This window comes from Pinus tabuliformis, chromosome Q (genome assembly GCF_031772625.1).
Source record: "Pinus tabuliformis cultivar Carrire ecotype Pingquan chromosome Q, CPIR1, whole genome shotgun sequence".
Taxonomy (NCBI): Eukaryota; Viridiplantae; Streptophyta; class Pinopsida; order Pinales; family Pinaceae; genus Pinus; species Pinus tabuliformis.
Window position 1 is genome coordinate 152,768,825 of NC_142296.1, and position 21,633 is coordinate 152,790,457.

The 21,633-nt window shown below is 39.0% G+C and overlaps 1 protein-coding gene across 2 annotated transcripts in view; it reads left to right on the top strand.

Annotated features, from left to right (window-relative positions):
* The window catches only part of LOC149218711 (M28 Zn-peptidase nicastrin), a 171,813-nt gene that overhangs the window by 91,119 nt on the left and 59,061 nt on the right, over positions 1–21,633 (top strand). For both annotated transcript variants that reach the window (XM_089384132.1, XM_089384131.1), the window contains exon 5: positions 18,666–18,732. In XM_089384132.1, coding sequence (XP_089240258.1) covers positions 18,666–18,732 — 67 coding nt within the window. The remainder of the gene's footprint in view (positions 1–18,665; positions 18,733–21,633) is intronic.

The window sequence follows — 21,633 nt, forward strand, 5'->3', positions numbered from 1 at the left end:
TCCTCATCTTCTAATGCATCGATCTTCCTCCAATTTGTAATCATAGGCGTACACAAGGGTCCACAATCCTGGATCTTGATGTGAAAATTATTGAATCTAACACATCAGAAATCCCTACTGCCATTACTGTTTTACAATATCCTACTTGTTCTTTACATTAACAAGTTATTTAATTGCATAAACATCGAAGTAAACACTATTGCAACCTTCAGAAATATACAGATCATGCACTGAAATAAACTGAGATAATAACATAAGGGACATTGTTATTTTTGGAAGTGTCCTTGGAAAAACCCAATTCGTGAAAACTAGTGCAGCATGTAGAGGGTTTGTATCATTAAGCAGATTTCGTGAATACAACTAGGGTGCCAGAAATGGCTCACTCAACAAAGAATATTCTCAGCAATAGTACCTCTATCCGGAGATAGATATTTCGACAAATCAATAACTGGATGATCAAACCCCACAACGACTTCGACTGTTCCCTATGCTGGACAACTAAAGCTACTCCAAGAACTGTTCTAGAATTGCGTCACTCCTCCAAGAGCTGCGTCACCCTCTCCTGGCTCAGAATCTACTGATCTGCTCCCAGTTTTCCCCATAGAATCTCCCTAGCGCTGCCTTTGAGGCCTAGTGTCAGCCTCTGCGACTTCTGTGTCTCATTGCGTCAGCTTTACGACCTCTGCGTTAGCCCTTCTAGGGCTTGCGTTGTCTCTCCTGGCACTGCGCTGCCTCTCTACTATGTATTCTTCAACCTCAGATGAAAATCCCTTGCTGAACTGCCCCTCGCTGCAACTCTGATCACTAACTCGATTTCCTTAGCAAACCTCGCCCCAGAAAATCGAATTCTTTGATCACTTGGTGTGTCTCCAACTGACCCTCAAACTTCCTCTTATACTTTTCTTGTTGAGTCTTCAACGGCCGAGATTAAGTCCCTAACCAACGACTAAGATTAGAACTGGCTTGATCCTCATCACTTAGAACTTTCTCACCCATATTTTATTAATACACATTAATATTTTTATTTTCCTAAGTTTAGACTTAGGAACCCATTAAAAATATTAATTATTTTAATAACTCCTCATCCGGGTGGAATTTCTCCAAATGATTTTTGGGTCTTGGAAATCTCATGTGCCTTAGCCTCTCCACCAATTTTCAAGGCTAGAGCACATCCGATGCTACCCAAAAGCAACACTTGAATCTCTTAAGAATCTTTGTAGCGTAACTCCGTTGACCAAGGAAGATCTCCTTGTCCTTCTGCCATACTTCCAAGCTTAGGAAGTAATGCATCAGCCCCAAATCTTGCATGTCAAAGTCTATTGCTAGGTTCCTCTTGCAGTTTTCTATGAGCCCTGATGACCTATTAAGTTAGAGGTCATCCACATACAATACTAGGATGAGTGGCTCATCCTCTACCATCAAATAGTAAAGGTTGGGATTTGCGTCACTTTTGATAAATCCCATCTGAAGCAAGTCGCTGTCAATCCGACCATACCATACCTTGGGAGCCTGTTTGAGTCCGTATAAAGCTTTCTTTAGTCTGCACACATGTGTGCTCCTCTCATGTGTGTCGAAGCACTTATATATACCTCCTTTATCACCTTGTTCAAGAAGGTTGTCTTGACATCCATCTAGTGAATCTGCCATCGCATCCGCGCTGCTAGTGATATAACTGACCAGATGGAAGTATATGTGACAATTGGAGAGAAGGTCTCCTCGTAGTCTATCCCTTTCTTTTGTGTATACCCTTTGCCACGAACCTAGCCTTGTACTTGAAGTACGTCGCTGTCTGCAGTGTACTTAATCTTATAAATCGATGGAGAGCCCACAACTGACCCTGCCCTCAGGTCTCGACACTACCTCCCAAACATCATTCATCATGATAGAACTATACTCTTCTACCATGGCATTTACCCACACCTGATGTTATGCGGTCTCCTGATAGCTGGAAGGTTCAACAACCTGTGCCACCAATGCTTGGTACCTGTCGGGCTGTTGGTGTTCTCTCTTGCTCTTCCTGGGTGCTCCGATGAACTCCTTTGAATCTCTCAATGTCTGGTGAGCTTCCCTGCTAGTTTGACCACTAGTGGTGGGAGGATAGACCGACTCCTCATCTCGTCTCAGCTGCTCCCCCACTGGATTCCCTGCACCTGAGGATGTGTTGATATTGGTAATAGTACTAGATCCCTGTGACTGTCCTTGCGGCGGTCCCTGCTGCTGCCCCTGTGGTTGCCCTTGCTGCTGGACCAATGGAGCTTCTGTTGGCTCAAGATTATCACCTGCGGCCATCTCGCGAGATTTCTTGAAACCTTTGTCCTACATAAACCTTACGTCCCGTCTCACGATAATCTCCTTGCTGCTAGGAACGCAGATCCTGTATGCCTTAGAGGTTTCGCTATACCCAATGAAGTATCCCTTTTCTGCAGTCTGATCCAACTTGGTGCGCTTCTCATCTATAGTACATGGAAATAGGCTATTTACCGAATATCCTGAAGTGATTGACTCTTGGCTTCTTCCCTTAGAAGACTTCTTTTGGTGTTATCTTCCCTAATGCCCTGTGAGGAACCCTGTTTTGTATATACACAATTGTGTTACATGCCTCTGTGCATAAAAAACTTGGGCAAATCCTGGTCATATAACATCGCCTTAGCAGCCCCAACTATAGACATGTTCGTCCATTCCACAACCCCATTTTGTTATGGATTGTATGGAGTTCTCCACTCCCTCCTGATGCCTTCCTTTGCACAGAAACCTGTGAAGTCACTATCTATCTATTCACCTCTGTTATTTGAGCGAAGTACCTTGATCTTCTTCCTTGTTACATTCTCTGCTAAAGCCTTAAACTCCTTGAGGTGACTAAAGACCTCATCTTTGGTCTTCAAAAAATAGATCCTGGTTTCCCTGGAATGGTCATCAATGAAGGTGATGAAATACTCATACCCTCCTAGGGATCTAGTGGACGTAGGACCACAAATATTTGAGTGTATAAGCTATAACACACCATCCAATTTGCTGTTGCTTCTTGGGAACATTGCCTTAACATACTTCCCATGTACGCACCTTTTGCACACATCATCATGTTCCGTGCCTAATTCTGGAACACTTGTTACTATCTACCTGAGCATTCTAAGTGCTCCATGATGTAAATGTCCCATCCTCTTGTGCCATGATTCATGTAAGTCTCTCCCACTGTTACGACCATTGCTAACTAGTGCCGTTGGAGAGTCGAACTGCAACCTATACAATCTGTTTCTTTGTACCCCAATTTGTTTCACCTTCTTCTAGTTCTGGTGTTTGATGAACACCTTCCTCCCTACAAAGTGGACATCATATCATTTATCTTGTCGCTGGGAAAGTGAAATTAGGTTCATACCTATTTTAGACACATGCAATACATCAGTAGCACTGGTGCTTGCTCCTGACTCCCTTTGAAAGTCAATGGTACCTCTCTCGGCTAGAGTACATATAGTCTTGCTTCCCATTGTTATCTAGAATTCCTTCTCCTCCTCCTTGTAGCTGGAGAAATGTATCTCCTGTCATGTGAGCTGACGATCCATTGTCTATATACCAGACTCCCTGTGAAGCTGAGCTAGATAGGCAAGCTATCTTAGCAAATTCGTCCTCCAATATGGAAGACAGATTTGTAGCCTCCTGAATATTAAAATGCTGAGAAATTTACTGAAGACATCCTGAGTATAATTTCTTGTGCCTTTTCTCCTTTTCTCGACACTGATTTGCTACCACAAAAACTGCTGCAAAATCACTGCGCCTAGATTTACTCAATGAAATCACTGATCTGCTTAGTGAAACTGCGTCCTAGCAACAACACTGCCTGCAATTCACTACAATTGAGGTTCTTCGATTTTTCTACCACCTGCAAACTGAAAATCGAACCATTCTTCTGCTAATTCGCTCCCCTGGCTAACCTCTGTGCAAATCTGGGAGATATTCGCTCAAATCTCCCTCTAAACTACAAAATTCTCTCCCTGTCACCATTGAGCCCTTGATCTGACCAAAACTCCTACGATACCATCTGAAAATTCCTTGAAATGTAACAAATGGAATGTATTCTTCTAACTGATTAATTATGCAGCTTATTTTGTTACGACAAAATAATGAATAAATCACATTCCAATTTGTTCACACTAAAAATGTTGTGGAAAATAAAAATTAGAACTGAGAAAATAGAGTGCACACACAATAAAATTGACACCGTTATTTTTGGACAAATGTCCTTGGAAAAACCCATTGTGAGAAAACCGATGCAACAGATGAGGGTTTTATTATTATTCTTCAACAACAAAATTTTGAGTACAATATCTATATGTCAAACTGGTAATCCTCTCCTTAGAAAATAGTAAGCAAAATTTCCGAGGGAATTTTTCCCTTCTCCATAAGCAATCGTGCAACAAACTGCCCACTGAAACTAGCCTCAGAATCAAATGTCCTGCCTATTGCTGAGTTTGGAAGTGATTCTCTTACCGTCTGGAAAATTATCCTGGTTTGGACAACTAAATCGACCTCTCCTCTGACTGAATCAAATTGCCTTCTTAAGGCTTCACGCAGGCCCCCGTGCAACCTTATTTGGAATAAATTCGACCTTGGCTGACTCTTCCGACACTAGAAACCTCCATGTGAATCTCCGCTACTGCTTCTATGCCTCTGCTACTGATCTCTTGCTCAAATTCTCTTCTCTGCTGAATCTATGCTCTCTAGGAAATTCTATCCGCCTAGATCACCCACTAGCTCAATGTGTCATTTTCCAACACATCGTCCTACTCTTATAATCTCTTGTTGGTGAAACAACGACCATGATTAGATCTCCATCAATGTTTAAGATCATCTCAAACTCAATCCGTGTGAGTTTCTAGAGCATTCTCACTTTTCTCAATTAATTCCCTTTAATTGACCGATTTCCCTAATTTAGACTTGGGCATTTTTTTAATAATCGATCAATTATTTTAATTGATTTGTTTCTAGGTGTTTTCTCCCAAAACTTTTTCTGGGTTCTGAAGATCTTGGTTTCTTAGCCTCTTTGAGCAAAGCTGAGACTAGAACACCTATTCGATGCTACAAAACTAACACCCAATTAATAAAATGGCTCAGTTTGTTTTGCTGGATTTCTTGGTGTTCTGATTTGTGTTTGTGGTTTTTAATTTATCTTGATGTTCCCAGTTCATTGCTATGGTATTTACTGATAATTTCCACTTAGGAATATTACAGAGTAGTTAGGGACCTCCTTGAGGTTGGAAAGGTACTTGTTATCAACCCCTTGTATGTAGTGTATATAGGAGAAAGTTTTATCCTAGATGGTCCTCAGCTGGCAACCAACAACCCCTGATAGCCACCAGATAGCTCAATGTGCCATCGACTCCACCACCTAAGCCAACCATGTGGCCCCTTGACCCCTTGTCATGAATGTATGTTTGAAGGTGGACCACCCGACCCCAAAGGTATGGCTTTTCATTGGTATAATTGAGTAATTTTCCTTACTTGTCATGGACACTTTTGGGCATGGATTTTTGAGGGGATTTGGCGGAAAGCATGAGTTAGGTTTGTATTCTTGTCTCTACTGCCTGATTTTGTGGCTACCCTTGTATCTTAATACTATGGGATCTCCTTTACTGACCATTGGCTTTAGGGTTAGCACTACATGGAAAATCCGGATTTTGGTTGTGTGGTCTCGCTTTTCGATACCACCTACACCACTCCCCTTCCACTCATTTTAGCCCCATTCATCTATTTTCCCATTCGGGCCGACATAGGGTTAGCCTCCTATTGACCATTGGAGTGGCACCTGAAGATTTTTGAAGAATCCATGACCAAGGATCTACCAAAGAGTGCTTGTACCATCAAAGATCATTATATCACTCTATTTTTTCAACTCTACTTCTTCTTCACATCTTCTTCTATTGTATCCAAATTCCACAAGCCCTACGGGGATAATTTAAAGTGATTCTAATATGATGTGTTTGAGTCATCAAGTGAGTCTACTCTGGGAGGTTTTTTTCACTTGGTTTATTATCATTTTTATCCAAGAATTTAATAATTAATTGAGTTTTTTCCTCCAAGCATATCCCCAAAACCGAAGTACGGCGTGGTGGCGAGGCCTTGGTTGAGTCCGTGTCTAGAGTCATTGTATATTACCATACTAGATCACTTGTAAAATTTCGTGGAATTTGGTTAGGTCTAGGGGTGATTTTTTTTTTAAATTCCTGTTGGGTGGAAATTTGAATAAAATCTGAATGCAATATGTAATAAGTGATGTCTAGAGAAGTTGTGTGGGGTATGTGTGCTCAAAATTACGCCTCTCACCCTCAACTTTCTATTATGACACATTGAGGCATAAAAAGTGAGTTCTAGACCCTCAAAACCCACATTTCCTAAGTTTTGTGGAAAATGTGGCAATAAATTAGCCCAACAATTAAATAAATGGAGAAAAATAAATATCCACACATGTTGAAATGATGTGGAAACGAGGTGAAAATTCATCTAAAGGTCAACATTGAGCTACCAAGTGATGTGGACTCCACATAAGCCACAAATCAAACAAATCGAATTTTTTGTGGAGAAGACAACGAGTTTCAGTGACAAGTTCTACTATTTGAAGAGGTTAAGTTGAGCTTCAAGGAGATATCATGAGTTGACTTGAGATTGGTTTAGAGTTCACTGGAGTGAGGTTGAGAGTGGTCTCCTACCACTCCACTTCACTCTCCCACATGTCCTCTCATCTAATTTGAACTCCCTCATCAAGGATTGCATGGGCCTCTAAGGAAGAAATCAAGTTCCCACTTAGGAAATTTGAATTTGCATGGAGCATTGGGATGGTCACCCATTTGTCTTGGGATTGTCACCCTTTGCCTTGGGATTGGCTCCTAAACTTCTATATAATAGAGCCATGGGCTCTCATTATGTATCATATTTTATTACTAGTTATTGTGCTTGTGGAAGCACTGCTACTTTGTACACTTTTCACGAGTTTTAATAAAAAAACTTTGTGGGTCCATTCATGGTTGTTCTTCCTTTGGAGCATGGTGCATTGTGAGCTATCAATATAATGTTTCTATACTTTGAATTATTTCATTTTCCATATATTCTTGTAAACTTGATTAACATTTGATTTGAAAGTAGGCTCTAGAATTTGAAAATTCTAGTTTATTTTCAAATAAATTTCTAGAAGTTTCAATTCATTGTTTGTTTATCTAAATCTATATAGACTAATGTTTGATTGAGTGTTGTAGAAGAATTTTTGTTGGATCAAGCATGAGGGGAAGTATTTGGGAGACCAAACCACTCTTAGAGCACCTTCAAAGGAACCCTCATTTGTTTTTTGGATTCACTTAGTTTATCTTACGAAAAATATTTTGTAGGATTTCGTTTGGGCGTAGTTTGTATACAAGAAATTATTTTAAAAATTTAAGATTTCGAAATAGTGCTTCATTGATTCATATTAGCTATGTAAGAGCTTTTCTAAGCTAAACCAAGTGATGGGGTTCACTTCTATCACTTGATTTGGTTTCTTGTACATTATTTGTATGATATTTACTTGTTTTACATGTGCTCTCTACACTAATTGTGTTTTTGTTTTGCAGCCCATAGTTGGAGTATTGATAACAAGAGACTTGAGGAAAACTCTAATTATTTTCTTGTAGGACCTCTCAAGCCTTTAAAGTCACCTTCTAGGAGGCCTGAGGTCTAGCTCCTTTTTTATGCAAGATTTTATTCACCATTGGAGGCTAATCTTTGGAATACCGAGAGACACCCAACATTTTCAAATTTGAGAGAATTCTTATTGTACTTACCTTAGTTTCTGATTCTGACTTTCAGAAAAGAAATCTAGTGCTTGAAAAACCTCATATGTTGTAAAAGATTCCGCTTGAAATTTTTAGTTGAGATCCTTTGGAAGGTTTCTCATCTTTGTAACAATCTAATAAAAATGCTTAATTTTTCTTGTAGGAGCTTGGGTTTCACTCAAGACATCATTTTCTCCTTATTTAGAAGTAGAGACGTGGGTGGATTGATCTTTTATTGTCTACTTAGTTTTTCATTTTGCATGCCTTAAAAATTAACACAATTTCACCATCACAATGTAACTTTTTAAATTTGATTTTGCTACTATTTTCTATTTTATGCCTTGCATTTGAAACATTGCTTTTAAGTACAACTTATGATTTTACTTTGGAGCAACTTATTTCATTATATGCAAGCATCTCAATTCATGTGGCAAAGTTTGATTTAGTTAATTTGACAATTTGCTTCATTATAAGTTCATTGGTTACTTGCTCATTTATTTTAAAGTTATTTGCCCACTTTGCAAGCATATTATACTTTGAAGCTTTATCTCATTTCATTGCTTTAGTTGGTTGATCATGGAGATATAATTGGCTAAATCACTTACTTTGAACAACTTACAATTTTATGTGCATATGAAGCTTACATCTTTGTATTTTGTACAATTTTGAGCAATTATCTAAATTATCTCATTGAACAAATCCCCATGTACTTGAAGCATTTCTTTTTACAAACACTAATAAACTTGCATTTCATTTAGGCATATTAACATAGCTTGCATCTCTAATGAAAATTTATCTCCAAGCATAAGCTTGGTTGAAAGACATCTTTTAGGAACACCTTTGTTTCATCAACTTGAGGGACATAGTCCCTCTTATGTGGTTAACACGGTGACCTTGCAGTTGTCAGAGCCACAATATCTACAACGCCGGAGGCATCGGGTGTGTTGGATATTCCAAGGGAGGTATCGTTAAAACAACCTTGGTTGTCTTTTCTTGGATCTCCTTCTACAACTTACATAAGAGCCTTCTTTCAAAACAATCGAAAGAAAGGTCACACCTAGACTAGACATTTAAATTAAAATTAACCAAGATAATTGCATTTAAACTCTTAGTTCAACAACATTTCATGCTAATACATTTTACTTGCAAATTATTCATGTACTTGTCATTGATGAAAATGTTTTGAATTGATTATCTTATTTAGGCAAGTATCATCTTGTTCATTTTTGCAAGTAAAGTTTTAACTTGTTTCCTTTGCAAGTCATTCTATATTGCTTCTTTACATGCTTTGGATATGTGAATGATTATATACTTTGAAAGCATTTCTTGAAAACATATTTTATATCTTGCATTTGTATCATATCTTGCTAACATCTTTTGTTTAATTGACAAGATTGCTTGTGTTTCAATTTGAAGCACTTCATTTTATTTTGAGCAAATATTATTTATTCTTAAAGCATTATTTGAAGGGATTGGTTTTGTTTATGCTTATCATTATCTCATGTGTTGATGGTTGTTGAAGTTTATTTTATTTCATATCGCTCACATTATATTTGCTCATAATCTTAAAAGTAATCCATTTCACTTTAACATCTCCTAGAAACCTTCTAACTTAGTTTTCCTTTAGGGACCACCCCCCTAGCTCTGACTTGGGAGAAAGATTAAACGGAGAGAGTTGGGAATAGGTGACAACCCCATCTCTTTAATTTGCGACCAACCACACCTTGTGGGGTTAAGGGCTTTTCTCACTAACTTAGGTGTGCGTGACAGTGGACAACACCTCCTCCTCCCCTTGTCCACGCCTTGGGCTGGGGCCCTGGGAAAAAGCATAATTTTGCCACTCTCAACAAGAAATGTACCACAAAATGTAAAAGATGGCCAGAACATACAAATTTAGCACGTGGGCAAAAGCCAAACATGAGCTCTACTCCTTATCCATGGCCATCACCTTGGTTCCTATGGGCCGTAGATGAACCCCCTCTATTATTAAGGAACTCGTGATTGTCACAACCTCTAGTGGGCGATGAACTACCCCACCTTAAGGGGGTATTCATTGCTATATATTACACATCATGCTCTCATCCCCTGTAGCCCCGAGCAGTTGTGAAGAAAAATCATTAAAAGGAAAAATGCATATGAAGTAGGGTTGAAAAACAAATGCTGGGGTAATTCATGTGCCACAATTTGCTCCCTCCTATGCTCACATATCTAGGTGTGAGCTTCTCTTATTGTATTTAACCATGAACCATGACATGTGCTCTGAATGATTTCCCCTGATCCCCACTCTGCTCCATTATTATATCATTGCCACACACCATTTGAGGGATGTACCATGGACATGTCACCCCCTTTAGAGGTTTAAACCATCTAATAGGGTCCTTGGTTAACCCCCTATTGAGCTTGGAGACACTTGTACATGCTAAAGCCCACTATAGAAGGGTATGCCACCATAAAATGCCTCATTGATTCCATGATTTGTAAACTCTTTTACTTGATTAGTCTAATGATTTGTTGTATTGGAGGGTAAGGGGACACAATGGATCTTATGCAGGGTTGCTGATCCGGAATTAAACAGGAACGCAACAAATTATAGAGATAACCATAAATACAAAGATGCAGCAGAAATAATACTTCATATAATTAATGTAAAATACTGAAATATGCTTACATACAGAAATGAGAATAAATCTGCTAGGGCGATGGTAGCTTATCTCTGAGAAGAGATGTGGCAGCGACATGCCTCTGAACTGTGTTACAATGAGACTCAAAGGCCTATTTATTGTTGAGAAATAATGCAAAACCCTAAACATCCAAAAACCTAACCCTAGGAGATGAAGCGCCAAACTGTGGGCCCTGTTTAGATAAATTGGTACATCAACTTCTCTGGGTCGTAACTTTGGCATACGATCTTCGTTTGACGTGCACAATAGCTCGTTAGAAAGATTTATCCGAGGACTAACTTTGGGAAGAGCAACATCGGTCAATGACCCATGTTGCTCCTAGTTTTCCAAAAAAACGTCGTTTAGGGCCTCAAAACGACTCCAGAAGTTCAGGATGCGAAAAACTGCTAAAAATAGTAAATTGTGCTACAATTAAGGAAACTAAAAAACTGAAAGAGACAGTTGTGGGGGTCCAAGTGGGATAGGTGGGTGGCCACCAACATCCACCTGGATCATTCCTCCCCCATTAGGAAACAATGGTTCCCATTGTATTGAGTTCCTCCCTGAGATGAGGAAGCTTCTGCTGAGCTGGGTCCCTGGTGAGCTGTGCTGCAATCTATGATGTGTCCAGTGATGGTGGGAAGCATGGTAGAGGGCGGTCCACCTTGAACACTCGGTGCAAGCGAAGGAATGGGGGAATGCTGTGCTCCAAAGCATTGTTCCCCACAACCTCGATACTGGTGTAAGGACCATGTCGCTTCTTGTACTTGTCATTTTTCAGAATGGAGCAGTGATATATCGGCCCGTTGGGTAGAGGTGCTCTGGGAGTCAGATCGAATGAATGCTTGACCTGACAGTGCTATGATGTCCCTGTGGGTGAGGAGAAGATGTTCCTGTTTGCTTTCATGACCGTATCCATTTGTTGCTATTGCTGCGTGGAGGAACCCTTCACGGGGGTCATGGATGTGGCGACAATCTTCCCCTCACTTTGAGGGCGAACTAGACAAAAAATAAATTTCCTAGTCTGGGAGATGAGCTTACTTCCTTTCTTAGCAGTGATCAAAGAGGTGGCGGTAGATGGGGCTACCTCCGGTATCCTGCATAATGAATTACCCAAAGTAATATAACAGCACGAGGCCTTGACTCATACACAACATGTCGCCTCCACAAGTATGGCTGGCCTAATAATACATCACAAACATCCAGAGGTGCAACATCACACAATACCTCGTCTGTGAAGGGCTTGATGCTGTAGGGAAGGCAGCACTGCTGGCGAACTCGGAGATCTCGTCCTTGGTGAAGCCATTCGATATTGTACGGTTGCAAGTGTGGTGTAGTCGGTAGGCCTAACCGCTTCACGACCTCTGCTGAAATGAGATTCTTTTGTTATCCATTGTCAACAATGAATTGCAGCGGCGAACCGTTCACCCACATCTGTGAGTGGAAAAGATGCTCCCCCTCCTGTGGATCTTCAGGCTCATTCTTCTAGATCTTGGTGGTGGCAACAGTGGCATTGGGCTCTGCGTTAGTGATCTGCTTCCCTTTGCCATTCCCCTTGTCGGGTTCTGGCTCAAGGTCGGAACATGTATCTCATTCTGAAGCATTCAACACGGCCACCAACGACTGCTTGGTCCGACACTCACTTGTGTTGTGAGTGGGGCCTTTATGGAACTCAAGCCACTTTCCTCTATCCTTCTTCGACTTCGTGGTGTTTTTCTTTTCTTGTGGCTTCGACGGGTTGTCTTGGGTTGCCCCGTCTTGGATTTGTTCTTGGTTCTGCGATTTGGGGAAACCTTTCCCTTGCTTCGGATTCGCAGATCCAAAGTCCCGCTTCTTTTGTTTAAACTTTTGCTCGATTTTGACAGCGTATCGGTATGCCGTGCCGAGCGAGGAGATGTTCAGGAACTCCATCTCTTCCTAGATGTACCTGTGTAGGCAACCGTGGTATTTGAGTACCAAATGTACTTCAAAATCCTTGATACCCAACTGTGTGCAAAGGGTATGAAAAATGTTTGTCAACTCCGACACATCTTGGTCCCTTCCCTGCTGTAGGGTGGTCCACTTTATGTATTTGTCTGCGTAGCTTTTGACAGGGTAGTACTGCTCCTTGATGGCATCCCAGAATGAATTCCAAGTGGGTGCGACTGAAAATAGTGAGCCCGTACTTTCATCCTTCTGCTCGTAGTAGGTTTCCCATCAGTCCTTGACGTGGGGGGTTGCTTTGAGAAGAGCGAAAATAATCTTTTCCCGACTGGAAAAATCATGAACAGAAAAATACCCATCTAGCAGATTTAACGATTTATCTATGGCATCTGCGTCTATTTGGCTCTCGAAGATGGGGATTTCAAAAATTAACTTGTACCTTAAAGGGTGTGGCGTTTCCAGAGTAGCTGTTGGAAGCCGATGCGTCGCCTCTGGGTAACTGCTGAAGGATCTGGGCAAAGCTGTTCATCATCGCATTCCTTTGTCGCTCGAGGGCTTCTTCGAGCAAGATTTTGATAGGATCTCTTGTCCCCTCTTTTTTCTTTTCATCTGCCATGAGAGGCCGTTGGGATTTGCGGGGCTGGTCTTGTAAAGGTTCGACTTGTTCAAGCCCTAACTCCTTATATCTCGATCTCATTGGGTACATGCAAAGAAAAACAGAGAAAGAGCAAACTGTTCTAATATCACTGATCCGGATTTAAACAGGAACGCAACAAATTGCAGAGATAACCATAAATACAGAGATGCAGCGAAAATAATACTTCATTTCATTAATGTAAAATACTGAAATATGCTTACAAGCAGAAATGGGAATAAATCAGCTAGGGCGATGGTAGCTTATCTCTGTGAAGAGATGTGGCGGCTAAATGCCTTTGAACTGTGTTACAATGAGGCTCGAAGGCCTATTTATTGTTGAGAAACAATGCAAAACTCTAAACATCCAAAAACCTAACCCTAGGAGATGAAGCGCCAAACTGTGGGCCCCGTTTGGGTAAATTAGTACATCAACTTCCCGGGGTCGTAACTTTGGCATACAATCTCTGTTTGATGCGCGCAATAGCTCGTTAGAAATATCTATCCAAGGACTATAACTTTGGGAAGAACAACATCGATCTACAACCCATGTTGCTCCCGATTTTCCCAAAAAACGTCGTTTAGGGCCTCAAAACGGCTCTGGAATTTTAGGACCCGAAAAACTACTAAAAACAGTAAATTGTGCTACAATTAAGGAAACTAGAAAACTGAAAGAGACAGTTGTGGGGGTCCATGTGGGATAGGTGGGTGGCTACCAACATCCACCTAGATTAGTTGCAGATGGATCTCCATTTGGGGCTTGGTCTCCCTATATGAGGTCCTAGCTCTGCAAAGGGCCAGATTGGCACTTGTAGGGAAGATCTATCCAAGGACTATAACTTTGGGAAGAACAACATCGATCTACAACCCATGTTGCTCCCGATTTTCCCAAAAAACGTCGTTTAGGGCCTCAAAACGGCTCTGGAATTTCAGGACCTGAAAAACTACTAAAAACAGTAAATTGTGCTACAATTAAGGAAACTAGAAAACTGAAAGAGACAGTTGTGGGGGTCCATGTGGGATAGGTGGGTGGCCACCAACATCCACCTAGATTAGTTGCAGATGGATCTCCATTTGGGGCTTGGTCTCCCTATATGAGGTCCTAGCTCTGCAAAGGGCCAGATTGGCACTTGTAGGGTGAGCGTTGAGAGCCTTGGACCTCTAACATAGCAGAGATTACTTCGTGGATCCCCAACAATGCTCATGTATTGCTTGTATTCCACATTTTGGATTAGGATTATGCACCCGGTTCACCATGCCCAATCGGCTCCACACTTGCACCATACACTTGGCAGATGTTCTAGGGTCTAGAGGATCTCTCTCGCTCCAAAGGGATGGCTTATGTCATCATTCTAGCCCTTGCAGATGGTTTACAGGTATCTTCGATTCATTTGGAGACCCATGAGGATGTCCTTTATGCCCCCACACCCAGTTGGGAGCACTACAGGTTTTTGCTTGGAAAACGAGGGGCCAACCCCTTGTCCACTATGAATGGAGTCCATTTCTACATCATGGCACCCCTTGTACTTCATTAGGTCTCTTGGAAGGCCCAACGACCTATTTTGTTCTTCATTCGACCCTCTTGGGAGGCTTCTTATTATGTTATTGAGTAGGTGGGCATGTCACCAATTATTCACATTATTTTAATTGAGATGCTCAATTAGGCCAAATTAGCTAAATCGAACTCATTAGACATTCTATAAATAGATGAGAGGTGATTCATTCTCTCATCATTACTTGGATTGGGTTATTCTCTCTTGTGAGGATTTTCACTATCCCTTTTGGGGGAAGAATTTGGATGTAATAGATGAATTTTGTTGTTTGGATATCTCTCTCTTGTCTTGGAGCTTCATTATTGGCATAATTTTGGTGATTGGATATACTATTTGCACATGAAAGTATTATTTTCTTGTCTATAATTGTTATTTGCTTTAATACATTGATGTTGCTGGGATTTTCGCTATACTAGATCTGAAATTTACTGCTTTTCTTATGTGAAATTGTGGAAATTTAGCCTTTTGTAGCATTGCATCATCTCGTGTATCATATGTGAAAGGGTGAATGTTCCTAGATATTGTTTCTATTGAACATATCTTGATAAGTCATTGATTCTTGCAAATTGAAGTATATATAGTTCTAGCAATTGCTCTCATGCCTGAATTGCCATGCGAAGTTGTCTAAGAGGCTCTTTGATTGGGTGTAGATTATCTAAATCACAAATTTCATCTTGACTCCATCTTCACCAAAGTTTTAGGCACTGATCCTTACATAGGTGATCATTTTCAAAGAGAATTCTTCTCACCTTCCCCTCTTTTTCTAGGTCTAGCCTACATAGGTCTACTACGACATCACTTTTATGACGACTTATCAATTAAATAATTTGATCTCTTGCCCACAACTATGCTTGTGTCTCCTCAAGAAGCCCTCCAAATTTCATGAGATTCCGACGGTGGGATCTTGAGATATTTCAAGCCCTAGCTCGAAGATCCATTCTAGCCCTTGGTTTCCCATTGGCTAGTAAATAAGATTCTTTCTTTGATCCTCTTCCCTTCCCTAATTAGGTAAAGTGCTTCCTTGGTCGATCAACTCCATAACCTTGACCTAATTTTGGGTCCACTTGGCCTTTGGTGGTCCTACAACCTGTTGACTCCAATTCCACAAAAATCATTCAAAAGCCAAGTATCCATAAGGATTTTTGAGACCAGGGGCTTCCTTGATAGGACATTTCCAAACCCCAATCTCAAAAAGCCCTTTTAGCCCTTCCTAGAGAGCCCATCATCTTGCTTCCAAAGCAAGCAAGCCATACAATTGAGTCTCTCTTGTGAATAGGCCTTAGGAATCACCCCTCATCTCTTCATTGGTCCGTTCATCTCGTGATTCCTTATACAATGGGTCTCCTCCCATTGGTGAAAGTCCGTAAAGAGCTGGGAGCCTTAGCTGAGGTGACAATGGGCTATCGCTCTATTGTTTCCATTGACCTAGTAGCTGCCCTATAAGATCCCCTCCTAGGACCCTTGCTAGTTTGAGCGGTAACAATACCAACGCAAACTGAGAGGAGATTTGCGAGTGCCAAGTTGGGAATTTTTTTTTCTATCTATTAACATTGATTTCTCACTGCAGATTTTGGAGTCATTCAATTTCCTGTAGTGCTGATTTTTGTACTGAGACTAGTACAAGCATTGAAATCCCCCAAAAGAATAATCTCATTGAGAGCAAAGTAGTCGCAATTGTCGACATAAAAGTCGTTGAAAGGGTCCCCCTTTGATTCTTTGTGATGTGCAAAGTGTGAGGAAGATGAGAGGAAAGTAGGTTGCAATGTAGGCATACTCAAGTAGGGGACACTCCTACAGATCTGGACCCATACGAATGTAGTGTGCTTGTCTGAGGCAACCATGGAAACACAACCTTGGAGACAGTCATAGATAAAGCAAGCAACACCATTATCTTCGATGCTATTGGAACATGAATTTATGGGCATGACCAATCCTAGTGGCACCTATGGATCCATGGTGGTGTTTTCATTGGGCTGGCATGTGTCTTTGTGGGAAGGATGAGGTCACAGGACACAACATCTTGACGTGTCCCTAGAGAAGACCAAAAGGCCTCATTGCATTCCAACAGGCAATGGAGACGGAGGACAAAATCCCCCCTAACCATCTTAGTCATCATTTAGACCAAAGTCAAGGGCATCTAGTGGTGAAGGATCCTAAATCATTGCTTTGGGGTCTCGGATGACTACCTAGTTCCCCTCTTTCTTGGCTGCTATAACATCTTCCCTCCACTGCTTGAGCTCAACTAGTTGAGGTTTGAGGAGATCAATGTCGAGAAAGATTTTGTGAGAGGGAGGATAATCATTTCTTGGGCTGAAGGGCTTGGAGTCAGTCCTCTGTCGTCCTAAAATGGAGGAAAAGTACCATGCTTGCATCCATCCACACATGCTTGAGACTGATATCCATTAGATCCAGTATATCATGAAAGAAGAATGTGCCTAGATGTAAAGGATTTGACAGTGTTTCAGTGGGAGGGAGTCCATGAGCTCTAAGGTTAAGTTCTTTCGTACTTCTTGTGCATTCCTCTACTGACTTTGCCTGAACAACTTCCTCTACTTGAGTCTGTCAGTGTCTAGGGTTGGTGGGAAGGGGTTAGTTGTTCCCTCTTCCGAAGCACATGTAGTTATGAATTTAAGGTCTGCTGCTGTGTTTCTGTGTCAAGTAAAAACAATTGCTGCTGTTAACACGATTCCTCCTATGTATGTTTGCTATCTGAGATTTAGATTGGAGTGTGAGGGGTTCCATGGGGCTTTTAGAGATATCATAATTGATGGAGTATGCATAGATAGGAATGCAGAATAGTGACACAGTTACCTATCGCACATCATAGGCTTGCGATGTTGTTCAACCTCCGTGAGACCATATTTTGGTCTATTTCACATTTACATCAACTTTGATCTGTGGGTGATACTTGCAGTAGTTTGAGTAGATACACATATCTTACCCTTTCCTTGAGATTGAGAGAAGTTTGGTGCATCAAAGTTTCTATGTGAATATAAATTTTGTGACAGTCCATTATTTCTGTATTGCTTACTATATTCTCCTTTAATCGTCTTAATTTGCATCCAAAAAATATAAAAATTAAGAAGTTCATTTAATAGGATATTCATAGGGATGTTCTTCAAACGATTGGGGTTTCACCTTCCAAAGTGCTGTTAGATTTCTTTGCATCATTAATAAATATCTTTCCTAGGGTTTCATATATTGCATTGGTTGGAATTTCTTATTGGATAGCTTAGGATATGTTGTCATCTTCCTTGACCTGAGATTGAGCATCACATTGCTATAAATCAGTATATTTGGCAACTGTGTTTGAAATGGAGATTTAAGACTAATTAAGAGTATGTTATGTTTTGATGCTCAGTCTACCATGAATTTAAAAGTTAATTCCATCCATTGTTTGGGGAAGCAAATGGATTCATTTCAACCTTTATTTCATGTATGAACAAATATTTCTTTTTAGTCTTCTTTATTAAGGACCTTTTCTTCATAGAAGGAAATTCCTGAACGTACCTGGACAACAAATAAGATTACTTATCATGTTTTTTCAGCCACTAGTATGGAGATTTGCACAAAGCAAAAGTGGGATGCTGGGTCTAGTGTAGAGGTCCATATTCTACCTTATCTATAAGAAAGAAGGAAAAATGTATACCAATTAATGGTAATCTTATTATGGCTTTTGACTACAAGTTCTATAACGCTGAGTAATATTAGAACTGTGATTGGACACAATGAAAGGCACTGGCCAGGCTCCATAGTATATCCTTTAATTGATTTGCAATGATTGGTAAATCTTATTCATCAAGTATTGGGTAAGTTGCAATTGTGGGTGATGATTTATGCTGCAGCTCAATATTTGCAGGGCTATACATGTCCATGCATTCCCTTGATTATATCTAACATGTTCATATTTTTTTCCTGTTTCATTGACTACTGTTTGGTAATTTGTGGACACAAATATAAATTATAATATCTTTCTTTATTAGTTCAGATATACAATTTATTTTGACACACAAATGTGGTGCATGTATATGTTCAATATTTGTCTGCTACATTGACACATTTTTCGTTGTTTTGTGGTTTATTTCTGTAATTATGCATTGCAGTTATAAGCTTGTGTTGCCAGTTCAGGAACCAAGAAAGCTGGCATCTCCAAGTCTTACAAATATTCAGGTTTATTTTCTGGCCTTTCTATTCCATTGTTGTATTCTCAATAATCCGTTGTAATTAACTTGACATGATTTTCTTTATGTTCTTCTACTTTCAAGTGTTCATGATTTGTGTGTGCATAATCGTGCATGTGTATGTGTTTGTATTCAGAGCTGAACTTTGTTAAATAATTTTGTATCAAGTTGGAATTCTAGAATGTATTGCAGATATTTCACTGTTTTCTGTATGGTATTGTGCAATGCCCTTTAAGCTGAAACCTTTTGAAATTATACTTAAATCTAGTACAGATGCTGCTAATGAACTGAAACATTTGTATGGAAGTGCATCTGATATGGGTCATTTGATGGCATGGTGAAACTAGCTTCTGAACTTTTGGAGTATCAAATCCTTGTCCTTCTATTTTGACCATCTGACCATCTCTAGCACATTAAAGTTTGATGCTGTGTTTTGTTTTGTTACAGTGTTCTGTTAAATATGCATATTTGAGATCAAGATTTACTGACATGAAGAGTATATTTATCTGTTACCTGGTTCAGGTTTTGTGAATGTCTTTCATAATACCATCCACATAACTCGAATCTGTTTGTTTTGAAAAGCAAGCATTAACAAGAAAACAGTTGAGAGTTTACTGTAGAAATTCAAACTGCAGAAAAATAAATTATGTGAAAGTCTATGTTTGCTTATTTGGTTTTTCTGTAAATATGTTTTTCCTGTGTCCGTTGCCTGAAAATTTCCTCAGGTTCTGCTGACAGGAGCAAACTAATAATAAAAATCCTATTAGTATATTGACTAATAAAAATGAATTTGTGTATTTAATTGAACTGGAATACACCTATCTTTGGTATTATGTTGGTTGCTAGCTGGTGCAACTTGATTTCTATGTGAATAGTATTAACAAAAACAATAATAAATAGTAAATTTCAGATTTACAAAGTACTTGCATTGTTTTTGGAAGTAATAAAGGACACTTGATTCCCATGATACTATATGCCTGTTATCTTGTTTTCCATTGTCATTATCTCTTAGGATAGAAAAATTATTTCCACACAGATGGAAACTCAAATGATTAAATCAGAATAGCCACTGCCCATATATGGTGTTGATGACTTAGCAAGCTCCATGTATTGGTCAATTTGTGTAGTTCAGAGATCTTGAATTTGTTCAGACTTATTTAAAACTGATGACATTTGTCCTACATTATACTGATAGGAAGCATTAACAAGAAAACAGTTGAGAGTTTACTGTGGAAATTCAAACTGTAGAAAAAGAAATTATGTGAAAGTTTATGTTTGTTCATTTGGTTCTGCTATAAGTATGTTTTGCCTGTGCTCATTGCCTAAAAATTTCCTCAGGTTCTGCTGAGAGGAGCAAACTAACAATAAAAATCCTATTAGTATATAGACTAATAAAAATGAATGAGTATGTAATTGATTATGTGAATAGTGTTAACAAAAACAATAATAAATAGTAATTTTCAGATTTACAAAGTACTTACATTTTTTTTGAAAGTAATAAAGGACACTTGATTCCCATGTTACTATATACCTGTTATCTTGTTTTCCATTTTCATTATCTCATAGGATAGAAAATTTATTTCCATAGAGTGAAACTTAATGATTAAATCAGACTAGGCACTGCCCATATATGGTGTAGATGACTTAGCAAGCTCCATGTATTGGTCAATTTGTGTAGTTCAGAGATCTTGAATTTGTTCAGACTTCTTTAAAACTGATAACATTTGTCCTACATTATACGGATACATGTAGATTTGGTGAAAGGTATAAACCATAATGTATTTTTGAATGTGTTTGTCAAGCGTCATTCTGTTACAACTCCAGTGATTGCAGTTGGTCTTACTTGCAGCACCTCGAGGTCTGTTGAAACTTGGCAGCTCAGGGAGAAATTCCCTCCCTTGGGAAGCCCTGCTCATCCTTTGGAGACCTTACTAGCTATGTTACTAGGATTTGGATACGGATACGGATCCGCAAGTTTTTTGAAAATGCAAGATCCGGATATGGCAAGGATACCTCACGTACAAAATATATATATATATTTTAAATTTTAAAAAACACTTTAGATTTATTAATTAATAGTAGACAGTGGACACTTTATAATTACTGATTATATAACATATATCTATATGATATACATGCTAGAGATGACAAATATCATAATATGAAATATAATTATTAATTATATAAGTTTATAACTTTATAAAAATTATTATTAAAGATATATAATATATATTATAACTTTATATTATATAAGAGGGAACAATAAAATATATATTATAATATATATTAATATTAAATAAAGAGAATGCTAATATACAAGTGTTATAAATCTACCATTTGTTGTTATATAATATAATAATTATAATACTAGGCATTTGATGTAATTAGTAAATTAGCAATAGTTATAAATTGACTATATAATAGAATTTTGAATATTTCATAACTATAAAATTTAAATTGACTAAATAATACTAAATAGTTAACTGTTATATATATACTCTATAGAATGTCATTCGCTGTTATATAAACAATAATACCATTTGGCATTTGAATTTTGCAAGCCTTTAAAAACAAAATTAAAAAATCGACTATTTGGCATTTGCCTTTAAAAACAAAAACAAAAAAATTAAAAATGACCATTTGGCATTTGCGACTATACAATCCACCATTTGGCGTTTGCGGGCCATTAAAAAAACACAAAAAAACATACAATTGACCTTCCAAATAAAACAAAAAAAAATTAAAAACTAGACCATTTGTTGTGTATTTTATATGACATTTGAAAAAATAAAATTTTAACCTATTAGCTGAGTAGCAACGGGCAGCAACGAGGCGGTGGCTGAGCACGGTGACTAAGCATTCCTGGCTGGGGCAACAACTGACTGATGGC